General features: G+C 47.0%; 1 protein-coding gene across 1 annotated transcript; it reads right to left on the bottom strand.

Annotated features, from left to right (window-relative positions):
* Window positions 1-18,630: 18,630 nt before the first annotated feature.
* LOC109729268 (NADH dehydrogenase [ubiquinone] 1 alpha subcomplex subunit 1-like) lies at window positions 18,631-18,986 on the bottom strand. The gene has a single exon (XM_020280288.2). The coding sequence runs from the start codon at window positions 18,964-18,966 to the stop codon at window positions 18,754-18,756; it is 213 nt and encodes a 70-aa protein (XP_020135877.2). The 5' UTR covers window positions 18,967-18,986; the 3' UTR covers window positions 18,631-18,753.
* Window positions 18,987-24,499: the final 5,513 nt, after the last annotated feature.

Raw genomic sequence — 24,499 nt, 5'->3', positions numbered from 1 at the left:
GGGCTGGAGTTTGCCAGCACATACAATGACATAAGACCCTGCGTGTATTTTCCGGCTGTGGCAAGCAGAAGGTTACTGGTGACCCACCAGAGCCGTTCCAGGGGGCGCTGCAATGGAAGTCAGCCTGCAGCAGAGTGAGAGGAAGCATAAGGTGAAAAAAGAAACTTGACTGAGGCCGGGCGCGGTGGCTCACGCCTGTAATCCTAGCACTCTGGGAGGCCGAGGCGGGCGGATTGCTCAAGGTCAGGAGTTCAAAACCAGCCTGAGCGAGACCCCGTCTCTACCATAAAAATAGAAAGAAATTAATTGGCCAACTAATATATATAATATAAAAATCAGCCGGGCATGGTGGCGCATGCCTGTAGTCCCAGCTACTCGGGAGGCTGAGGCAGCAGGATCGCTTGAGCCCAGGAGTTTGAGGTTGCTGTGAGCTAGGCTGACGCCACGGCACTCACTCTAGCCTAGGCAAGAAAGCGAGACTCTGTCTCAAAAAAAAACAAAAACAAAAAACAAACAAAAAAAAAAAGAAACTTGACTGAGAATGGAAGGAGGAAAGGCCGGGGCAGCTACCTACTGGACATAAGGAGGAAAGGAAGTGTGGTTGTTATTTTTAATATGGGAGGGATTGAGCATATTTATGAGATCAGAATAAGAAGGTGACTCCAAAAGAGTAGAAGAGATCAAAGACAGGAGAGAAGGCCTGGAAGCATGTCGTGGAGGAGGTCTGCTTCTCTCCAGGCAGTGGAAGGATAGAGTGGTAGGCCCAGCAGAGGGGACCGTGGCCACTCCTCCATGAGCAGCAGGAGAGAAGGCCCGAGGAGCACATGTGTTGCAGGCGGACACTCCCACTCTGTGCTGCTGGCCACCCCTCAGGACCTGGGGTGAGCCCTCCCCCAGCTCTAAAACTAAATGACGGAAGGTCCTGTTAACACAGGATCTGAAACACATGGTTCTAGGGTTTCCTCTTTCCTCTTGCTCGTGGAGGAGTGGTCACTGTCCTCTCTCCTGGACCTACCATTTGTTTTCTCTCCCCTTCACCATTCCTACCCTGAGACCATCAGAACTATCCCAGTCACTCCATTCACATTCCCTACAGAAGGGTCAGGCCTGAGGTTCCTTCAAGCTCTTTTCAGAGGTAAGAACCCTCTGAAAAGTGAAGGTCCAGCATGCACCGGCGGTGGCAAAGACGACTTGCCAAAATTGCTCTGCAACGCTCCACACCCGAGTGTCTTTGTCCACCTCTGATTCCAGCTTAGCTGTCCAGTTCTCCTCTGGAAGCAGAAAAGCGCGGACTCTGAAGCCAGAGGCAGGCGAGCTCGAGCTGCAGCCTGGCTCTTTGAACCTCCACACAGACAGCACTGCTTCCGAATGTGCTGGGTTGGCAGTGGCACCTTGGCGTGCTTGCGCCCAGCAGGGGCAGGCTGTGGGATGGCATCGCTGTCCCTGAGAAACAGAGCCCACTTCAGGACTAGACTTTCCCGTCCTTGGAGTGTGATCGTGCCGGAAAGTCTTTTGAAAATCACTCAGGCATGGCTTTTAGCTCACATTTTAAATATTTTTTCAGTACTTAAAAATAAATTTTTTTAGCCGGGCGCGGTGGCTCACGCCTGTAATCCTAGCACTCTGGGAGGCTGAGGCAGGTGGATTGCTCGAGGTCAGGAGTTCGAAACCAGCCTGAGCAAGAGCGAGACCCCGTCTCTACTATAAATAAAAAGAAATTAATTGGCCAACTAATATATATAGAGAAAATTAGCCGGGCATGGTGGCGCATGCCTGTAGTCCCAGCTACTCAGGAGGCTGAGGCAGGAGGATCGCTTGAGCCCAGGAGTTTGAGGTTGCTGTGAGCTAGGCTGACGCCACGGCACTCACTCTAGCCTGGGCAACAAGCGAGACTCTGTCTCAAAAAAAAAAAAATAATAATAATAATAATTTTTAAGGATGTCTAAAGTCCTTGTTAAGTATTTTCAAAAGGTATGGGATGATTAGATATTTGCATAATTTTTCTTTTTAAAAAGGCAAGTGTTCCAAATGTGCTGACATTTTCTGTGATTACGTGGCTGTTGGTAGTAGGACACCTAGCAAGTATTTTTGAAAAACCATAATTGATTGCCCTTGTAGGAGGAGGTGCATCTTACTCACAAATAAGAAAAAAAATGCTTTTTTAGAAGGTGGAGTGATCATTTTGAAAACATCCATTTGGAAGTTTTTCTATCATTAAATAATCTTATTGCTAAAAAAGTGATGTCAAAATTGTCATTTTGACACTTTAAAAATTTGGAAATGTAATTTTATAACCTTTGCAAACTCTTTGAAAAAACAAACACTTGGTAGGTTTCAAACAGTTAAAAAATATAAATAAATATACAACATTTTAAAACTTAGCTTGAAGCAATAATTTATATTCACAATGATAAATGAAGCTTTACTAGCTAGATTTTAACCAGTCACCTTTGCATATAATTAGCCCATGGATTGATAATCAAATATCGAGGTTCAGTTAGCCTCAATGTCTTTATCTTGTTTAAATTAACCCATCTTCCTGAGAAATCTTCCCCTTGTGATAGCTCATTAATTCAAGTTTAGAAATAACCAGAACTTAAAACTAGATCCTCAAATTACTGTATTCCTAAGCATTAAACCAAGATTTAAAATAAAAAACAAGACTCAAGATTCAAGATAAACGTATACACAATTATACTGCTCTTATTAAATTGTTATACATTTTTGTGATTATCGAAATGTATGCTTTTAATAAAAAGTTTTTGTTTCTCATCCTTTTGAATTCTACTTATATGTCTTGCAACCTTCATAATATATCAGTATTAAGTACATTACCACATATAATTTAATAAAGATAAATTAGGAATTGGTGCTCAAAACTTGTATTGATGGGTGGCTTTGGGAACCTTTAATCTCTGGTTTTCCTTATAGTTAATTTTCAAAGTAAAGCCACAGTTTTAAAATTGCTCTTACACACACACACCAAACATGAACACTACCCATAATAACCCAACAAAAACATTCTCCTATTGGGTGTAGACTTCCATAGCTGTCCTCAGAGGATGGAGGCAGATGTGAAGCGCCCACCAAGCTAGAGTGGTGTGGCGGTGGTAGTCACAGGACTACTAATGGTAGAGGCAGTGATAGTGGTGGTGGCAGGGGCAGTGATAGTGGTGGTAGCAGCAGGAGTGAGAGTGCAGTGGTAGTGTAGTGTACTAGTAGTGTTGTACAGTGGTGGTGTAGTGCAGTGGTAGTGCAGAGGTAGTGCAGTGGTGGTGTAGTGTACTACTTGTATACTACAGTAGTGGTGTAGTACAGTGGTAGTGTAGAGGCAGTACAGTGGTGGTGTAGTGCAGAGGTAATGTAGATACAGTGCAGTGGTGGTATAGTGCAGTCATTGTGCAGAGACAGTGCAGTGGTGGTGTAGTGCAGTGGTAGTGCAGAGGTAGTGCAGTGGTGGTGTAGTGTGGTGGTAATGTACAGACAGTGCAGTGGTGGTGTAGTAGAGAGGTAATGTAGATGCACTGCAGTGGTGGCATAGTGCAGTCGTTGTGCAGAGACAGTGCAGTAGTGGTGTAGTGCAGTGGTTGTGCAGAGGCAGTGCAGTGATAGTGTGGAGTACTAGTATATAGTGCAGTATTAGAGTATGCAGTGGTAGTGCAGAGGCAGTGCAGTGATAGTGTGGAGTACTAGTATATAGTGTAGTATTAGAGTATGCAGTGGTAGTGCAGAGGCAGTGCAGTGCAGTGGTTGTGCAGAGGCAGTGCAGTGATAGTGTGGAGTACTAGTATATAGTGCAGTATTAGAGTATGCAGTGGTAGTGCAGAGGCAGTGCAGTGATAGTGTGGAGTACTAGTATATAGTGTAGTATTAGAGTATGCAGTGGTAGTGCAGAGGCAGTGCAGTGCAGTGGTTGTGCAGAGGCAGTGCAGTGATAGTGTGGAGTACTAGTATATAGTGCAGTATTAGAGTATGCAGTGGTAGTGTGGAGTCAGTGCAGTAGTGGTGTAGTGCAGTGGTTGTGCAGAGGCAGTGCAGTGATAGTGTGGAGTACTAGTATATAGTGCAGTATTAGAGTATGCAGTGGTAGTGCAGAGGCAGTGCAGTGACAGTGTGGAGTACTAGTATATAGTGCAGTATTAGAGTATGCAGTGGTAGTGCAGAGGCAGTGCAGTGATAGTGTAGGGTACTAGTAGTATATTGTAGTATTAGAGTATGCAGTGGTAGTGCAGAGGCAGTGCAGTGATAGTGTAGGGTACTAGTAGTATATTGTAGTATTAGAGTATGCAGTGGTTGTGCAGAGGCAGTGCAGTGACAGTGTGGAGTACTAGTATATAGTGCAGTATTAGAGTATGCACTGGTAGTGCAGAGGCAGTACAGTGGTGGTGTAGTGCTAGTAAAATGCCAGGACCGAGAAGGACGCTGTGCTAGTGTCCAGGCTGTGCAGTCAGTGGAGGCGTAGTGCATTGATAATGCAGAGGCAGTGCAGTGGTGTCGTAGTGCCAGTACACGGACAGTGCTGAAGAAGAGCAGTGGTGGTGCAGTGCTACTACAGTGGCAGTAATGAGGAAGAGCAGTGGTGGTGCAGTGCTACTACAGTGGCAGTAATGAGGAAGAGCAGTGGTGGTGCAGTGCTACTACAGTGGCAGTAATGAGGAAGAGCAGTGGTGGTGCAGGGCAGGTACAGGGGCAGTACTGAGGAGGAGGCAGTAGTGGTGCGGTGCTAGCACAGCAGCAGTACTGAAGAGACGGAGTGCTCGTGCACTGCTAGCACAGTGGCAGTACTGAGGAGGGGCAGTGGTGGTGCAGTGCAGTGGTGGTCTAGTGCCCTAGTGGTGTAGTATTAGCACAGTACTAGCAATACTGAGGACGATGCAGCGGTGGTATATTACAAGTACACTGGCACTACTCAGGAAGATGCAGTGGCTTTGAAGTGCGGTAGTAGGGAAGTGCGGTGCTTGTGCAGTGCTAGTACAGTGCCGGGCCTGAGGAGGACGTGTGGTAGTGTAGTAACAAGGAGCAGCAGTGGCATTGTACTGCTAGTAGACTGGCAGAACTAAGGAGGAGCAGAGGTCGTGTAGTGCTAGTGCGGTGGCAGTGCTGAGGAGGAGCAGTGGTGGCGCAGTGCTAGTGGGGTGGCAGTGCTGAGAAGGAGCAGTCGTGTAGTGCTAGTGCGGTGGCAGTGCTGAGGGGAGCAGTCGTGTAGTGCTAGTGTGGTGGCAGTGCTGAGGAGGAGCAGTGGTGGTTTAGTGCTACTACAGTGGCAGTGCTGAGGAGGAGTAGTGGTGGTGTAGTGCTAGTGCGGTGGCAGCGCTGAGGAGCAGTAGTGGTGGTGTAGTGCTAGTGCGGTGGCAGTGCTGAGGAGGAGCAGTGGTGGTGTAGTGCTAGTGCGGTGGCAGTGCTGAGGAGGAGCAGTCGTGTAGTGCTAGTGCGGTGGCAGCGCTGAGGAGGAGCAGTATCGTGTAGTGCTAGTGCGGTGGCAGTGCTGAGGAGGAACAGTGGTGGTGTAGTGCTAGTACGGTGGCAGCGCTGAGGAGGATCAGTGTCGTGTAGTGCTAGTGCGGTGGCAGTGCTGAGGAGAAGCAGTGGTGGTGTAGTGCTAGTACGAAGGCAGTGCTGAGGAGGAGCAGTGGTGGTGTAGTGCTAGTACGGTGGCAGCGCTGAGGAAGAGCAGTGGTGGCGTAGTGCTAGTATGGTGGCAGTGCTGAGGAGGAGCAGTGGTGGTGTAGTGCTAGTACGAAGGCAGTGCTGAGGAGGAGCAGTGGTGGTGTAGTGCTAGTACGGTGGCAGCGCTGAGGAAGAGCAGTGGTGGCGTAGTGCTAGTATGGTGGCAGCGCTGAGGAGGAGCAGTGGTGGTGTAGTGCTAGTACGCTGGCAGCGCTGAGGAGGAGCAGTGGTGGTGTAGTGCTAGTGCGGTGGCAGCGCTGAGGAGGAGCAGTGGTGGTGTAGTGCTAGTGAGGTGGCAGTGCTGAGGAGGAGTAGTGGTGGTGTAGTGCTAGTATGGTGGCAGTGCTGAGGAGGAGTAGTGGTGATGTAGTGCTAGTGCGGTGGCAGTGCTGAGGAGGAGCAGTGGTGGTGTAGTGCTAGTATGGTGGCAGTGCTGAGGAGCAGTGGTGGTGTAGTGCTAGTGCGGTGGCAGTGCTGAGGAGGAGCAGTGGTGGTGTAGTGCTAGTATGGTGGCAGTGCTGAGGAGGAGCAGTGGTGGTGTAGTGCTAGTGCGGTGGCAGTGCTGAGGAGGAGTAGTGGTGGTGTAGTGCTAGTGAGGTGGCAGTGCTGAGGAGGAGTAGTGGTGGTGTAGTGCTAGTATGGTGGCAGTGCTGAGGAGGAGCAGTGGTGGTGTAGTGCTAGTGCGGTGGCAGTGCTGAGGAGGAGCAGTGGTGGTGTAGTGCTTGTATGGTGGCAGTGCTGAGGAGGGGCAGTGGTGGTGTAGTGCTAGTGCGGTGGCAGTGCTGAGGAGGAGCAGTGGTGGTGTAGTGCTAGTGAGGTGGCAGTGCTGAGGAGGAGCAGTGGTGGTGTAGTGCTAGTGAGGTGGCAGTGCTGAGGAGGAGCAGTGGTGGTGTAGTGCTTGTATGGTGGCAGTGCTGAGGAGGGGCAGTGGTGGTGTAGTGCTAGTGCGGTGGCAGTGCTGAGGAGGAGCAGTGGTGGTGTAGTGCTAGTGCGGTGGCAGTGCTGAGGAGGAGTAGTGGTGGTGTAGTGCTAGTGCGGTGGCAGTGCTGAGGAGGAGCAGTGGTGGTGTAGTGCTAGTACCGTGGCAGTGCTGAGGAGGAGCAGTGGTGGTGTAGTGCTAGTACCGTGGCAGTGCTGAGGAGGAGCAGTGGTGGTGTAGTGCTAGTGCGGTGGCAGTGCTGAGGAGGAGCAGTGGTGGTGTAGTGCTAGTATGGTGGCAGTGCTGAGGAGGAGTAGTGGTGGTGTAGTGCTAGTATGGTGGCAGTGCTGAGGAGGAGCAGTGGTGGTGTAGTGCTAGTATGGTGGCAGTGCTGAGGAGGAGCAGTGGTGGTGTAGTGCTAGTGCGGTGGCAGTGCTGAGGAGGAGTAGTGGTGGTGTAGTGCTAGTGCGGTGGCAGCGCTGAGGAGGAGCAGTGGTGGTGTAGTGCTAGTGCGGTGGCAGCGCTGAGGAGGAGTAGTGGTGGTTTAGTGTTAGTACGATGGCAGTGCTGAGGAGGAGCAGTGTCGTGTAGTGCTAGTACGGAGGCAGTGCTGAGGAGGAGCAGTCGTGTAGTGCTAGTGCGGTGGCAGCGCTGAGGAGGAGCAGTATCGTGTAGTGCTAGTGTGGTGGCAGTGCTGAGGAGGAGCAGTGGTGGCGTAGTGCTAGTACGGTGGCAGTGCTGAGGAGGAGCAGTCGTGTAGTGCTAGTGCGGTGGCAGTGCTGAGGAGGAGCCGTATCGTGTAGTGCTAGTGCGGTGGCAGTGCTGAGGAGGAGCAGTGGTGGCGTAGTGCTAGTACGGTGGCAGTGCTGAGGAGGAGCAGTGTCGTGTAGTGCTAGTACGGAGGCAGTGCTGAGGAGGAGCAGTGGTGGCGTAGTGCTAGTACGGTGGCAGTGCTGAGGAGGAGCAGTGGTGGTGCGGCGCTATTACAGTCGTGGCACCGGGGAAGCTGCAGTGCCCGTGTGGTGGCAGTGGTCAGCAGGGTCAGGGCTAGAATTTGGTAGCCGCGGTGCGGAAGCCGTAGTCATGGCCCACCAGGGTCTTGGAGGCTCATGCCCCCTGGATCCCTGGCTGAGCCCTCCTTCTGGGACTCTGGGAGCAGAGAAGGGGTGGGGACAGAGATCCAAGGCAGGTGGCAGGAGAAGAAGGAGCGCTGCAGGTCTGAGGGCCGCCCGCCTCGCCCCTGTAGGGGGCGACTGGCCGTTGCTGGGCGCCGACTGGCCGAGGCAGGGGGAGCAGGCTGGAGGGCGGCAGTGGGCGATGGTGACAGGATGGGGTAGTCTGGCGGAGGCTGTCCTTTCTCCAGGCCTGCAGTGGCGGGGCGGCCTAGGTCCCGCGCACCTCCCGCGGCCGCCCAGCTGCCCTCCTGTGTCCTCAGCTTTTCTTTTAAAGGAATGTCTTGCTTCGTTCCTGTCCCTCGCTGCGCTCGCTTGCAAACAAGCCTCCCGGTGCCCGCTTCCCCTGCCGCCTCGCTCCCAGCTCCTCACAGGCACCCACCCTCCGATGTTAGGCACGTTGAGAACGGGTGAGTGTCTCCTCGTGCGTCTCCACTGTGCTGCCTGCGCAGCTTCCTTCTCCTGCATAGACCCTCCTGGAGCGGCTGAGGGCCCAAGGTCCCTCTGGACCTGCCCGTCATCCTACCTGTGTTTGGCATCCCTGGCCGTCCTGGGCCGTCAGGCCGCGGGGTGTCCCCGCAGCTCCAGCTCCAGGCCAGGGCACGGCCGCCCGCGCCGCCCCAGCAGCCCGGCCTGGAGCGGCCACGCCGTGCCCCAGCAGCCCGGCCTGGAGCGGCCACGCCGTGCCCCAGCTGCCCGGCCTGGAGGCCGACACCGTGCCCCAGCAGCCCGGCCTGGAGCGGCCACGCCGTGCCCCAGCTGCCCGGCCTGGAGGCCGACACCGTGCCCCAGCAGCCCGGCCTGGAGCGGCCACGCCGTGCCCCAGCAGCCCGGCCTGGAGCGGCCACGCCGTGCCCCAGCAGCCCGGCCTGGAGCGGCCACGCCGTGTCCCAGCTGCCCGGCCTGGAGGCCGACGCCGTGCCCCAGCAGCCCGGCCTGGAGCGGCCATGCCGTGCCCCAGCTGCCCGGCCTGGAGCGGCCATGCCGTGCCCCAGCTGCCCGGCCTGGAGGCCGACGCCGTGCCCTGCTGCCCGGCCTCGCCCAGCCACACGCTCCCTCCAGGCCCGAGCCGCCAGCGGTGCCCCTGCTCTCCCTGCAGGCTCCCGGCCTCCTCCGCGCGGCGGCCGCGCTGTTTTCTACAGCTCCAAAGTTGTCAGTTCATCCAACATTTGATTAAAACCATTCACAGCTTTCCAGATGGTGCAGGGGTTCAGAGTCCCGAACCTGCCGTGAGGGGCCCTGGCCAGGTTGGGGCCCGCCGCGGCCTCCCACGGCCTCCCGCAGGAGGCGGCAGCTGGTCCGGCTCCGCTAGGAGGTCTTCATGCCGTCGCGAGCGCGAGGTGGCCTGCGACCGACCGGGGACCCCTGTCTGCCGGCTCCTTCAGCATGCGCCCCTTCAGGGCTAGCTTTCATTTTCTTTTCCCCAAAATATGTAAGGAAAGTTTTGCATCAGTGCCCTTTGAATAAATCCATCTGCCGGAGTGTGTGTGGGAGAGGGGAGTGGAGCTGGAGCTCACAGGCCTCCAGGGCTCCAAGGAGGAAGAGGATGCCGAGCACTTGAAAGCCGAAGGCTTGAGGCTTGCTCTTGAGGCAGGCCCTGGACGTTTTCTGTGAGGTCTGAGGGCAGAAATGTAATTGTTCCAGGCCTTGTTTGTTCACATGTAGAAAGAAAACTAGTTCATGCTAATTTAAAAAAAAATTTTTAGCAAGGGCTCACTATGTTGCCCAAGCTGGACTTGAACTCCTGGCCTCAAGTGATCCTTCCACCTCAGCCTCCTGAATAGCTAGGACTGTAGGTGCACACCACCACCCCCAGCTTGATGCCAATTTATGTAAATGGCTGGAGATCAAACCTTTCGCCATTGCAGTGTATCTGTGGCATTGCAGAACTGTGGCATGGGCACCTCTGCTGTGTTTGTGTGATGTTGGAATGAAGGCCTTTCTAGATTTATTGGGAGAGGTTTGTGTATGAAGTCCCAACTCTCTCAAAAGCTTTAATGTACAAATGGGACTGGAGCACCAGGAAGAATGGGGGAGTCACCCTGTGATCTCATTCCAGTATCAGCCTAACCATCGGTGAGAGCTGGGACATATCCTGGAGGCACGTGTGTGTGTGTGTGTTTGTGTGTCCTTGCCATGGGGCCAATGATGATGGGAATTAACATGCTCCTGACCAGCACCTGGACGCTGGACAGGAATGGGAGTGAGGAATTGAGATGAAGGCAGGCATGGGGAAGCAGGAGCAGCCAGAAGTAGGCCATCACAAGGAATTGAGAGCAGTTAAAATATAGAGTTGAGATGGATGTGGTGCTCCGGTTCATTCCTTTGCCTGTCCAGACACTGTGATCAAACACACACACACACACACACACACACACACACACACACACACACCCCTGTTGGGGGCTGATTCTGGTGTGATGCCGTATACTAATCACTCACTACAGCCTGTAATGTACGTGTGCTGCCTGACGCAGCGGTAGTCGGCATTTTCTTCAGACACGGTTGCTGCCCTGTGACTTGATAAGAGGCCTGAGTCGTTGCTCATAAGCAAATGCTCCCAACTCCCACACGGAGGGCCCCGTGGTGGGAGTCTGGAGGCCATGAGAACAAGAACGAGAAGAACTCTCCCAGGAACTGGCCCCCGATTGATGGTTGGTAGTCAATGACGGGTAAGACTCCCCTTGGAGGGGGGCGACCTGAAACAGGCACAACCGTGGGGGCCAGGAAGGAGCCGCCACCTGGGATTGAGACCAAGAACCACCTCAAATGGCTGCATTGTTTTATGTTGCCTATCTCGGCCTTGGCTTTTGAGCTCTGTCCAGCACCTTAACTTTAGTAACCGTTAGAGGTCTGAGAGCATGGGAAACTGTTCCCTTTTGATACAACTCCGGAACTGGCTGATATCGCTGCTATGCTCAGATGCTCACCTACAAGGAACTAACCTTGGGTCTGGGGGGTATAAAAATAAAGCGACCGGTGCATTGGTCACTCGAGTCATTGTCATGTCCATGTGTGTCTGTGTCGTTATTTTATGTTCTGTGTCATCCCCCGTCCTGTAATCGGCCACGACTCACACCAGTGCAGGTTATGCCTGCCTCCCCTGTCCAGCCACTGTGATCAAACACACACACACACACACACACACCAGTGCAGGTTATGTCTGCCTCACCTGGATGGCAAAGAGCTCACTGTCAGGTGGGGTCAAATCCAAATTTTATTTGTGTCTCTGCCATTTCCATTTACCGGCTTCTCTCCCTCCTTGGATCTCTTTTGTTGGTGCCACCCCTTGGTAGGCCCGATGCCTCCAAGTTTGACTATCCCTTCCTGGCTCCTAAACTTTTGTTTCCCTCAAGTGCACGGTGAGAGTGAGTATGACCCCAGTGCTCAGTGTGCGTGGCTGATCGCCCAAGTGCATCCACAGACCCCAGCTGGAGACCCCCGGCTCACTGCGGGAGGAACTTTGGGCTGGGAGTGGGAGGGAGTGACAGGAACAACCTTAATTCTCACTCTGGCTGGACATTTCAAGCATAGTCTGGAGAACTTCTGTAAAACTAATGGTGAAACATTTTCATTTTTGTGTCTGCTCTTTCCTATTCCCTAGAGCCATGTTAGATTTAATCCCTAAGACTTATTTTTTGTTGTTTTTCTGTTTCCCTCCCACTAGCATGCCTTCCTGGCATGGACACATTTCCTAGACCAGTGGTTCTTACTTGGGGTGGGGGTGGGGGGTGATTGTGCCCAGCCAAGAGGACATTTGGCAATGTCTGGAGACATTTTGTTGTTATAATTGAGGGAGATGCTATTGGCATCTAGAGGCCCTGGGAGACTGCTAAACACACTGCATCACACAGGAATGTCCCCAAAACAAAGAATTGTCTGGCCCTAAGTGTCAACAATGCTGCAGCTGAGAAACTGGGCTAGACAATTCAATAAAACTCCTTTTCATATAGGAATCTCCATATTTTCAGTGTGAACATGAGGTTGCTCTTTGAGAAATTAAGAGGGCAATGTTCACAATTGGTGTTGCTGTTTTCCGTCACCAGGCATTTTGTTTAAACAGAGAGTTTCTAGTCATTTCCCACTGAAATGAACACACGTGGCTGGCACAGTACTTTCTTAGAACTACTGACAGACTCTTTGGGGAAAAGGCGTGTTTTCATAATTAGTGTTCACACAGTGACGAAAAGGAAAATAAAAGAAACAGCGGAAGAGTAGACAAGGAGACATAACTCGACTATCTTAAAATGTACTTAGAATTACACTCCTGTAAGTATAATTTTTGAATTTTAATATTGCTTTTGATTTGTTTCTTTTTAATTTTTTCTGCTAAATCCCTCCCTGATATCAATTTCAATATGTCCATACTCTTGCACCCAGACTTGCTTCTGCCCGTGACTCCTGCCTCCAGCTTGAGCACAAGGCAGCCCAACCAGCTGGGCTCCTCCTCACCTCACCTCTGGCTGTCGGGCTGGCCTCTGACATTCACTGCTTTCGGCTTCATCCCCACCATCGCCTGGGTTCACAGTCGCACGATGGATGGTTTCTATGCTATTATTTTAATTGCTTCTTAACTGGTCTCTGGAAGACCAACCTGATCCTTCCTTCCTTCTCATAAACCCACACTACGGACAGAATAGTCTTTGTAAATAAAAATCTGTTCATGAAATGGAGACTTTAAATATGAGTAGCTTCAATTTACTTATATATGTCTTTACAAAATTCCTTAGTCCAGAAAAACCCTTCCCTGATGCAGTAAGTGAGGCCCAAACACATCCTACCAGGTGACATGCAGGACGATGTCACTGAGATTAATGATCTGCCTGCCTGGGTCACAAGGGCTCTTCGGCAAGTCACCCCAGCATTGCTGCTGCTGGGAGCTAACCCTGGCGGTTGCCTGCTCTGGGCTTGACTCCCATGGGATGACTCTGAGTGCTTTCGCTGGCAGGTCTCCCAGGATGAGCCCTAGTGGCTCCAGGAATCGTTTCTGAACATCAGCCTGATTGTTGACACTTGCAATTGGAGTATACTACCGGGACGCAGGGGACCACCCGCCACCTTTATCGTTGCCTAGCTTCTCCTCCCCTCTACATCTGCTTTCCTCTGTAGAAGTGAAAATATGCACGAGCAGGAGGACGAGCACCAACTGCCAAGCACATTCTATCTGAAGCCAAGTGATAACAGAAGAGGGTCCCTCTGGGTTTCCGGGCATTGCAGCATCAGGTTTTCCTGGCTTGGCCCCAGCTCACCATTCAAGGTTCATCTCCTGCCCCTGTGTTCTCTCTAAGCCCCTCCACACACGCACACACACCCCTCCAGACCTAATCCTTCCATTCCCAGGGGACCTTCCTTGCTCGCTGTTCTCTCAAGCCACCATGACGATCCCGATCTAAAAATGCTGTTTTTCTCTTTGTCCACTTGGAGATCTCTAAGATTTCCTGATCTCCTAGTCCCACTGTGAAGCCTCCAGATCATTCAACAAATGTTTCGATGAATACAGTCATCCCTCAGTATCAAGGGGAAGATTGGTTCAGGCCCCCCCTGGGTATCTGCAGGTGCTGCTCAAGTCCCTGATATAAAACACCATAGTATTCACATATAACCCACACACATCCCGCTGCATACTTTAAATCATCTTCAGATTACTTGTAACACCTGGAACAATGTAAATGCTATAACAAATAGTTGTTATACTGTATTATTTTAAATTTTATATTATTTTCCATTTTTGTACTGTTATTTTTTTCCCAAATATTTTCCACATGAGATTGGTTGAATCTGTGGAAGGACAGCTGTGTGTTGCTACTGACATGCAAATTAACAAAGGAGCACTGGGCCACCCGGAGGATCACAGTTCAGTGCAGAAGACAGAAGATTAAGCAGAAAGTCCCTACGAAGCTTAAGTTTGGGGCAGGGGCATTATTGGGGTGTTTGGGGACCTTGGAGTACCTCTGTGTGCTGGCATCTCTTCATCGGACCGTGGGCCACGTCTGCTCAGACGCTGTGTCTTCCATGTGGTGCGAGCACCAACACAGTGCAGGGCACACTGAATTACCTGAAATCATGAGCCTCAACATGCAGCGGGCCCTGAGTTATCATGTATGCCAGAAAAATGTAAAGAGGGGGAAAATGTTTTCAAGTTGTGGAAACCTTTGCAGAACAGGGCCGAACCCAGTGTTTTGCTCTTGGTAGGTCTTCAAGGAACACTGCCAGATGTTGTCTCAGACAGACCTGGAGGTGCTGTCCCTTGCTACAGAGATGGGAGAACCCAGGCACATGGTTACTGGGTCACAGAACAGACTGTCGGTGAGAGCCTTTATTTTCGGTAAAATTGTAGTTAGGATGGAAGTGTGGCTGCTCCTGGCTGGGTGTGTCCCCATGTTCCTGCTGTGACCCAGTTACTGGAGGTGTTTTTTTGTGGTTTTGCCAGGTTTTGGGGACAGCAACAAAATTCTGTCATTTCTCTTAGGCTTGTCTGATCATGAAGTAATGACTTTTGAAAAATAGCGTGAGGGTCTCGGATTCCTGCCCTCTGGACAGAGCTGGGAAACCCAGGAAAATGGCTTCCTCTCTGGGCCCTGTTTGTCTTCTATCTGGGAAAACTCTTAAAAATCAACCAGATAAAAAAGTATTTTTCAGATATACTGAGATTTGTAATGCGGTGAGAAAGATTTTGATTGGGAAATATAAATAATTTATTTCAAAGTCTCCTGATTCTTAACAATTTCTTAATGGATTTCATGCCCATGTATATCCCTTGGTCAGGGGGGCAGGGGAGAGAAAAGAAAAACCAAAATAATTTTTGTATTGATAGTTCTGTTTCTTCATCCTTGGCTAAATCCATCTTCCATCGCTGGTCATATTATTTGGATCGGAGGTAAGTTTCCTATAGGCCTTAGAGCACATTGGTGTTGTGCCATCAAGAGCTATACTCACTCAGGCACCTTCCTGAAATGCCAGTGATAACAATGGCTATTGGTCACCTTAAAATTCATGGCAGATAATTCCAAGTGCAAGAAAAATGTGTTACCAGATGTTAACTCGAATGCTACACACTCTCCTATACTCCTTTTGAATGTGATAATGGCAGGGTCAATAATGTGTATTTGGCTTCCATCAACCTAATAATAGCCTATTGCTCAAAGACATAAACATATAAAATATATTTGAAGCAAGCTTCAAAAATGTCAGCCCTACACATCTTGTCCAGTTCTCCTCTTTAAGAAAAACAAAGCCATAAAACCAATTATATAACTGGGCAGCTTTTCAGGATAAAAGTGTAACTCCCTTTGGCTTATAATATCTATTCTAACCACAGCCGTCATCTCAAAGGCCTAAATATTAGTTAACGGTCCTCTTAACTTACTTTTTAATTTCAAAGTCCATGGGAGTGCTTCTCTAGGCAGCTCCTCAAAACAGGGGGAAAAAAAACAATACTTCATCCAAAATAAATATAGAAATATTTGCCAACCTATTCTCTGTCATCTATCCAGTAATATTTGATCTGATGGAACAAGAGTACTTTGTGCTCAATTCTAAATGTCCTGATGAAGATTTTACATTTATCAGCATACAGAGACAGAAATACAAACTCTCCTACGTATACCTGAGAGGTTCCTGGAGTTAGAGGTGTCTTTTCTCGGTACACTGTGCTCATTTTTCAGTAATCTGGTTTTAATTTCATGTTTCATTAGGAGAACAGCAGTACAGATGATGCTTAAGCAAGCTAAACCTAAAACGGGGCATGCAGACAGGTGCACACCCAGGTCCTGGAGCTGCCCCATGCAGGGAGCTGAGTGCCGCCGTTCCGCTTCCCGGAGACAACACCCACCTCACCGCGGCGAGCCGTGGCCGCGAGTCTGAGTGGCTGTGGATTCCAGTCCAAGCTCATTTGTTTAAGTCCATCCACCAGGAAGCTTTTAAGGGCTTTCCAGTTTAGGATTATTACAAGTAGAGCTGGATGGACACCACTGCATGTCTTTGGTGAGCATGTGTTTGCATTTCTGTTGAGTGTCTGGGAGAGGACTTTGTTGGTAAGGCCACATTTTGAAGAAGCTAACGAGAGTTGCAAAAAAAGTATTCTTTATTCTGAAGAAAAGACTAGTTAAAAGCCCAATAATTACTGAATATGAGTCATGGAAGAGAGGGTAGGGGTCGACTGAGTCAGTGTTTCCCAAACATTAATGTGCATACGGATTGCTATGGACTGAAAATTGTGTTACCCTGAAATTCCTATGTTGAAGGCCTAACTCCGAGTACCTCAGAATGTGACTGTATTTGGAGACAGGGTCTTTAGAGAGGTGCTTAAGTTGAGTTCAGTGGAGCTGGCCCCAAACCAGCCTGACTTGTGTTGTGGTCCCAGGTGGCTCACAAGTGCTTTGCGGAGGCCAGCGAGGGTGGGCGCGTCTGCGAGGTGGCCGGCAGAACAGGAGGGTTTGTGCAGACCACCCTCTCCTTCTTCAGGCACGGCAGAGCCAGCCGTGTTTCATTCTGCGGGCTCTCTTCTTCACGGAGAGTGCGGTTGCTGTTCCTGTGGCCCTCTTCCTTCTGGCAACCTTGCCTTCATTTAAATCTCGCAGAACCAAACTGGTGCTGTGATTCCAGTAGCCAAATATAGCGTGTGTACCAGGGGCTTTGTGGACGTCTGAACCAAGCATCACACAGCTCCTGGGAAGAGCTGAGGCTCAGAAGGGTGCAGTTTGGGCCTAGGAGGACATGCTGGTTTGGGAGCATTTCGGGAGCCCCAAGCGGTGCTGTCCTCACCTGCACACCCTGGGACTGCCAGGTTCCCTCCCAGGCCATGCCCATTCTTTGTGGACATCTTCAGGAGCTTCTCAGGGTCTCAGGGACCAGCACTTGATATGCCCTCAAACCATCTCAAAGCTCTGCCCCCACTTCTGCCAGGCTCGCCAGGAGATGCCAGTGTCCAGGACCCCTGGTTTGCAAAGCCAGAGATCTTGACATGTTCACCCTGCAGCCCCAACACCATGGTCTCCTAAGCAGTAGTGATAAAGTGACTCTCTTTCCCTCATGTCACAAAGACACCTGCATGCTCCAAAACTCACAGAGTCCCTAATGGAAACCACTCCTTCAGCTTCTCATTCCATGAGCCTCTGTTGCAAGGGCTGGGGTTTAGACTGGGCTCAGAGGCGGATCTCTGAAACAGATGCCATGTGGACTGCCCATCTCCCGCGGTAGCACACACAAAGCCTAGAAGGGACCCTCACACTCAGCCACTCCTGGGAGCAGCAGCCCTCTAACTAGTGTCGATGCAGCTGTAGATCAGAGATGCGCAGACGTGGCCCAAGCACACCCCTTGCCTAGGAAGGGACCACTCTACATGAATATATTTTTCTGATTAAAGAAGAATATGTGTTATGGCAGAAATATGGAAGCTACAGAAAGTATGCAAAGAAACCTTAAGTCACCCACAATTCCACCACCCAGCAACTGCCATTGTTACCAGTGCTATATATCCTTCCCTACTCCCTACTCTATGTATGCAGATATAAACTTATAAACCTGTTTTCATACAAGTTATTCATACATTTCTGTAGCCTACTTCCACCCCTACTTACTGTAAACTTTCCCCCAAAGAGTTCTCTTTCCATGTCATCAAATTTTGATGTGTATAGTTTTCCATGGTATGACTGTCTATACTTTGGTAATCTATTTCAGCTACTAGTAGACAACTTGAGTAATTAAAATTGTTTATATTATGTACTAGACTGTTGTGAATATCCTAAATATTTTCTCACATCTTAATATTTTTAAAGAAACATTCCCAAAAATGATATTGTTGAAATAAAAGTTGGGCACATGTTGAGGCTTCTTCCAAACTGGTCCCTAAAATGTTGCCCTGATGTACACGGCCATGTATACGACCATCCCCACGCACACTGCTGCCTGACTCACTTTTATGGTTTGGCCTGAGTAGGGGTTGCTTCTGGCTCCATTTTGGATTCAGAGTTTATCAGCCGGTTACACAAGCCACTCATAATATGACTCTTACTTAAAATGTACCCAGCTAGACTAGGGCCTCTGCTAGACCACAATCACCTCAGGGACCATGCTTTCCAAAGTAAATTTGGCAATAAATTTCCACAGAACTGGAAAGCAGGCAACTGCAAATTTTAATTTTATTTCCTCCTAATATTAAAAAAATGTTTACAACTTTATTAAGGTATAATTGACGGAGTAAACTTCATATATTTAACAAGTGTAATTTGACAAGCTCTGATACTGTGTATACCAGTAAAACTATCACCACAGTCAAGGCAATGAGCATATCCATCACACCTAAAAGTTTCCTTCTGTACTTCCGTAATGCTTTTTTCTCCCCTTCCTGCCACATATCTTCAGTCCTTGAGCAACAAGTCATCTGCTTTATGTCACTCTAGATTAGTTTGCATGTTTTAGAATTTTACATAAATAGAAACATACAGCTTTGTACTTTTTTGGTATGGTTTCTGTCATTCAGTATAATTATTTCAAGGTCCAGCCGTGTCATCGTGTGCATCAATAGTCCGTTCCTTTTTATTGCTAGCTAATATTCCATTGTATGGCTATACCACATTTACTTATTCATTCACCTGTTAATGGACATTCAGGTTGTTGCCAAGATTTTAACTATTTCACATAAAAGTGCCATGAATATTCATGTACAAGTCTTTGTATGAACATATGGTTTTATTTCTCTTGAGTAGACAATGGAGTAGAATGGCTGGTTCATATGGAAGGTTTAACTTTTTAAGAAACTGCCAAATTGTTTTCCAAAATGGTTATACCATTTAATTATCAGTAGATCATAAGAAAGGTCCAGTCACCAACACTTGGAAAGATCAGTGTTGTTATTTTAACTATTTTTTTCTGTCATTTTATTTTTATTAAGCATTATATAACATACTACATGCTACATAATACACTATATAACCTTCTAGCAGGAGTAGATGACCATTGCTGAGTTATTTTTTCATCAATCAGGAAAATGCTACTTTAATCAATGTTCTCCAAACCCTTTGACTCGTAGTAACGATTAACTCCAGAGATGCGCCTATCTCTTTCCATCAAATTCCAATAATAGACAAAATGGGCAGCTCTTTTTTCCTTGCCACCGTTAGTGAACTTGTGGATGTACCCAGTGGCCACTCTGGGGATGGTCAAGCACGTGCCCATGACGGCAAGTCCAGGGAGAATCTCGAACCACATCTCGGCACCTAGGCCCCTGGCTACCTCTATTTTAACTATTCTAATAGGTGTGTAGCAGTGTCTCATTGAGGTTTTAGTTTATATTTCCCTAATAACTAATGATGTCCAGCATTTTTTTAATGCGCTCATTTTGCCATCCATGTATGTTCTCTGATGAAATGTCTTTTTAAATTGCTCACTCACGTTTTATTTTATTTTGGTTCTGTTTGCATTTGAGAGTTCTTATATTATTGATACCAAGTCCTTTCTCGGATATATGATTTGAAAATATTTTCACCCAGCTTGTGGTTTGTATTTTCATTTTGAAAAGGGGGCTTTTCAAAGAACTCTACAAATGCTATAGTATTAAAATTTATATCTAGATCTATGGTCCATTTTGAGTTCATGTTTTTGCATATGTTGAAAAGGCCACTGAATTGCATTTACACCTTTGCTGAAAATCAATTGATCACATATATGTGGGCCTATTTCTAGACTTTAATTGATTTTATTGATCTATGTGTCTATCATGATGCCAGTACCACCGTCCTAATTAATGTAGACTAATAAGAAGATAGGACTGTTCAAGATATCTATTTCTTCTTGAGTATGGGTAGTTTTTGGCTTTTAAGATATTTGTCCATTTTATCTAATTTGTCAAATGTATTAGCATAAAATTGTTCATAATATTCCTTTATCTTCATTTTAAGATCTATAAAATCCATAGTAATGCTACCTCTCTTATTCCTGATATTAGTAATTTGTGTCTTCTTTTTCTTTTTTCATTAGGCTGGCTAGAGGTTTATCAATTTAATTTTTCTCAAAGAACACCTGTTGGTTTAATCAATTTTCTCTCTCTCTCTTTTTTTTTTTTTTGTGACAGGGTCTCGCTCTGTTGCCCCAGCTATAGTGCAGTGGCATGATCATAGCTACAGCAACCTCAAACTCCTGGGCTCAAACAATCCTCCCGCCTCAGCCTCCCAAAGTTCTGGGATTATAGGCATGAGCCACTACGCTGGGCCTCTGTTGTTTTTAAGTAGATCAAAACAAGGTAGCTGAAAGAAATACAAAGCACAAAGGATATTCTTAAGTAGCTCTTTTTGCGTAGATGGTTGTTTCACCTGTAAGCACGCAATGACATGGAGAGAGCTCTTTGTAACCTGCTAGAAAGAAATTTAAGGCTCCATAAACAGGCAGGCAGTGAGGATTTTACTCCTCAGAGAACTCCTGCCACCATCCAGGAATGAGAGCCCTGTGTAAGTAACCTCGAATAAACTCATCTGACCCATCAAGCTGGATTTGTCTGGGTCATTCTTGGTCTCTCAATACCATCTCAGTTTGGGGAGCGGGTTTTCTATACCATTCTGGGATTTTCCCAAAACAAGTATACATCTTTAACTCATCACAATCACTTTCAAATGATGATATATCATTTCATATGTAGTACAGAGCCTTACAATACTATATTTCCATTTCCCCTCTGCTGGTCTTTATGCTTTTGTTTTCATATATGTTATGATTCCTATTATTTTTTGTTAAAATAGCCAATTATAAAGCTATTTATAACTATTTATATATAGCCAGTTTTTAAAAATTAAAAAAATAGTCATATATTTACCTGATGTTACCATTTCCAATGTTCTTCTTCCTTTGGGTAAATCTTTTTTTCATCTGGTATCATTTTTCTTCTGCCAGGCTGAAGGAATTACTTTAATGCTTCTTCAAGTGCAGGTCTGCTGTGATGAAAACTTTCAGTTTTTGTACATCTGAAAAAGTCTTTATTTCTTAATTTTGAAAGATATGCTTAAAAAATATAGAATTTGAGGTTGATGGTTTCTTTTTTTTTCTTTTTTTTGAGACAGAGTTTCACTCTGTTGCCCAGGCTAGAGTGAGTGCCCTGGCATCAGCCTAGCTCACGGCAACCTCAAACTCCTGGGCTCAAGCAATACTACTGCCTCAGCCTCATGAGTAGCTGGGACTACAGGCATGCACCACCATGCCTGGTTAATTTTTTCTATATATATTAGTTGGCCAATTAATTTCTTTCTATTTATAGTAGAGATAGGGTCTCCCCCTTGCTTAGGTTGGTTTCAAACTCCTGACCTTGAGCGATCCCCCAGCCCCTGCTGTGGCCACCAAGCCTGGCCTCTGCTTTCTATTTTGAATGAAAGGAGATTTCAGAAAGGAATTCAGAAGTTTGAGTTTCTTGCCGTGGCGTTAGCTTAGCTCACGGCAACCTCAAACTCCTGGGCTCAAGAGATCCTCCTGCCTCAGCCTCCCGAGTAGCTGGGACTATAGGCATGCGCCACCGTGCCCGGCTAATTTTATATATATAATGTTTAGTTGGCCAATTAATCTCTTTCTATTTATAGTAGAGATGGGGTCTTGCTCTTGCTCAGGCTGGTTTCGAACTCCTGACCTTGAGCAATCCGCCGGCCTTGGCCTCCCAGAGTGCTAGGATTACAGGCATGAGCCACCAGGCCTGGCCGGTTTCTTTTTTTTTTCTTGCAATATTTTAAAGACACTTCTCTGCTGCATTTCTACTTGTAATTGTTTCCAAAGAGAATTTTACTATCATCTTATCTTTGTGTTTCTGTACCTAATCTTTTTTCTTTGATTGCTTTTAAGATTTTCTTTTCTTTTTTTTTTTTTTTTGAGACAGAGTCTCACTTTGTTGCCCAGGCTAGAGTGAGTGCTGTGGCGTCAGCCTGGCTCACAGCAACCTCAATCTCCGGGGCTCAGCGATCCTACTGCCTCAGCCTCCCGAGTAGCTGGGACTACAGGCATGTGCCACCATGCCCGGCTAATTTTTTGTATATATGTTTTTAGTTGGTCAATTAATTTATTTCTATTTTTGGTAGAGACGGGGTCTTGCTCAGGCTGGTTTCGAACTCCTGACCTTGAGCAATCCGCCCGCCTCGGCCTCCCAAAGTGCTAGGATTACAGGCGTGAGCCACCACGCCCGGCCTAAGATTTTCTTTTCATCATTTCTTTTGAGCAATGTGATTTTGATGTATCTTGGAGTAAATTTCATCACATGTTTTTGTGCTTGGGGTTTGCTGAGATTCTTAGATTTGTAGGTTTACAGTTTTTATCAAATTTGGGGAATTTTCATTCATTATTTCTTCAAATATTTCTTCTGTCTCTCTCCTCTCAGAAGATGCCAATTGTATATATATATCAAGCTGCTTAAAATTGTCCCACAGTTCACTCATTTCATTCATAATTTTTTTTCTATTGTTTCTTTTAGATACTTTCTATTGCTATGTCTTCAAGTCCACTAATCTTTTCTTCAACGTTGAATTTGCCATTAGTCCAATCAAGTGTATTTTTCATCTCACATTTTAGTTTTTGTCTCTAGCAGTTCATTTTCATCTCAAGAGGTTTTATGTATATTATATAAATATATATTTATTTTATAAATATATAAATAAATGATATATGCATAATATGTAATCTTCCATGTTTCTACTTACTTTTGAACACAGTTTACAAAAATTATTTAAGTATCCTTCTCTGCTAATTCTGACATCTGTGTCAGTTCTGGTTTGGTTTCGATTTATTGATTTTTCTCCTCATTGTGGGTCATCCTTTCCTGCTTTTTTGCATGGCTGGTAATTTTTGAATGCCAGTCATTGTCATTGTGAATTTTCCTTTGTTAGAAGCTGGATATTTCTGCATTTCTATAACTATTCTTGGGCATTGTTCTGAGGAGCAGGTTACTATCTTCTCAGGTCTTATTTCCAAGATTTGTTCAGGCAGAACCCGAGCCTGGTTGAGGGCTAATTATGCACCATACTGAGGCAAGATAACTTCAGGTACTCTATTCAATACTCTGAGAATTACAGGTTTTCCAATCTGGCTGAAGGGAATAGGTAGGCACTATTCTCACCCCTGTGTGGGTGGCACCTTATGAGTGTGAGTGTCTCCTTAAGAGTAAATATGACAAGGATGTCCTATTTTCCCCAACAACTGTCATTCAATTTCCACTTTCTGAGTTTTACTGAGGTGAATCAGTTTGACAGAATCCAATCACATGTACAGCCAGCTACCAAATAATCTGGAAAGTTTTTTAGCTTTTCAACCTCCATAGAAGATATACCAGAAAAGACATGAGGTGGAAGCTAAATGAGCCAACTGCCAGTGATGCTTACCAAATTGCTTTGGAAAATATATTCAGGCTGTTAAATGTCTGGTGCTATACAGCTCAACAATAGAAGGACAATCCAATCACAAAATGGGCAAAAGCATTTGAATAGGCATTTCCCAGAGGAAGATATGTAAAGAGCCAATAACACATGGAAAGATGCTCAACATCATTAGTCATCAGGGAACTACAACTTAAAACCATAGTAATATTTGACTTCATACCTAGTAGAAGAGCTAAAATAAGAAAAGATAGACAATAGATGTGGAGAAACTGAAACCCTCATACATTGCTGGTGGGAACGTACAATTGTGCAGTAGCTTTGCCAAACAGTTTGGCAGTTCTTAAAAAAGTTAAATACAGAGTTACCATATGACCTGGCAATTCCACTACTAGGTATATACTCAACATAAATCCAAAAGACATATGTCTACACATAAATTTGCACATGAATGTTCATAGCAGCATTATTCATAATATAAAAAAGACAAAAATAACCCAAATGCCCATCAATTGATGAATGGATTTAAAAGGATATATATACATTATTATGAATATTATTTAGTCATAAAAAGAAATGAAGTACTGATTAAATGCTACTTTGAACCGTCAAGAATGAACCTTGAAAAAATGCTAAGCAGAAGGTGGCAGTCACAAATCATATTGTATGACTCAATTTACACGAAACGTTCACAAAAGGAAAATCCATGTAAACAAAATGGCCCAGTGGTCCCCAGTGACTGGGGGGCGGGGGCGGAGTGAACAGAGAATACTTGCTATTGGGTATCACATTTCTTTCTGAAGTGATGAAAATGTTCTGGAGTTAGACGCTGGTAACAGTTGTACAGCTTTGTAAGTATACTAAGAAACACTTAATGGTGTGCTTTAGAAGGACAAATATTATGGTATGTGAATTGTATCTTAATAAAGGTGTTAATTTAAAAAACAAGCTAGGTACCTAGGGTGCAAAATTTAAGCAGGCTCTGTCGGCGTGGTGAAAATGCAGGGTTGGCACCTAAGAGTGTGCCCGTCCTTAACTTTTGTGCTTAGACATCTGGCTGGCCTCACCCTCACCCAGAGCCTCCGGAGAAGGCATTAATTCTGGTTAATGTGGAACAGGAGGGGAAATGTGCTGAAGGCCAAGGCTTCTGGGAAATCCTCCCAACTCCAGAAAGTCCGCTGGTCTGTTCTCTTCCTCTGGACATCACGGTGCCAACAAGAAATGCTTTCAATTGCTTCCAGCCTGAGAACGGAACAATGAGGGTAAGGGGTGTGGGGGGGGTCTCAGATGACACCCTGAAACGCGGCACGACTCCCTGAAGCCGTTTCTGCCTCTGGAACCCGCACAGAGGTCACCGTCTGGCTCAGTTCTGTCTCTGTCACCGTGCTGCGAGCGGCGGGGCTGCG

Source organism: Microcebus murinus, chromosome 15 (assembly GCF_040939455.1).
Source record: "Microcebus murinus isolate Inina chromosome 15, M.murinus_Inina_mat1.0, whole genome shotgun sequence".
Taxonomy (NCBI): domain Eukaryota; kingdom Metazoa; phylum Chordata; class Mammalia; order Primates; family Cheirogaleidae; genus Microcebus; species Microcebus murinus.
Note: the sequence above shows the minus strand (reverse complement) of the source record. Positions and strands in the feature narration are given on the sequence as shown.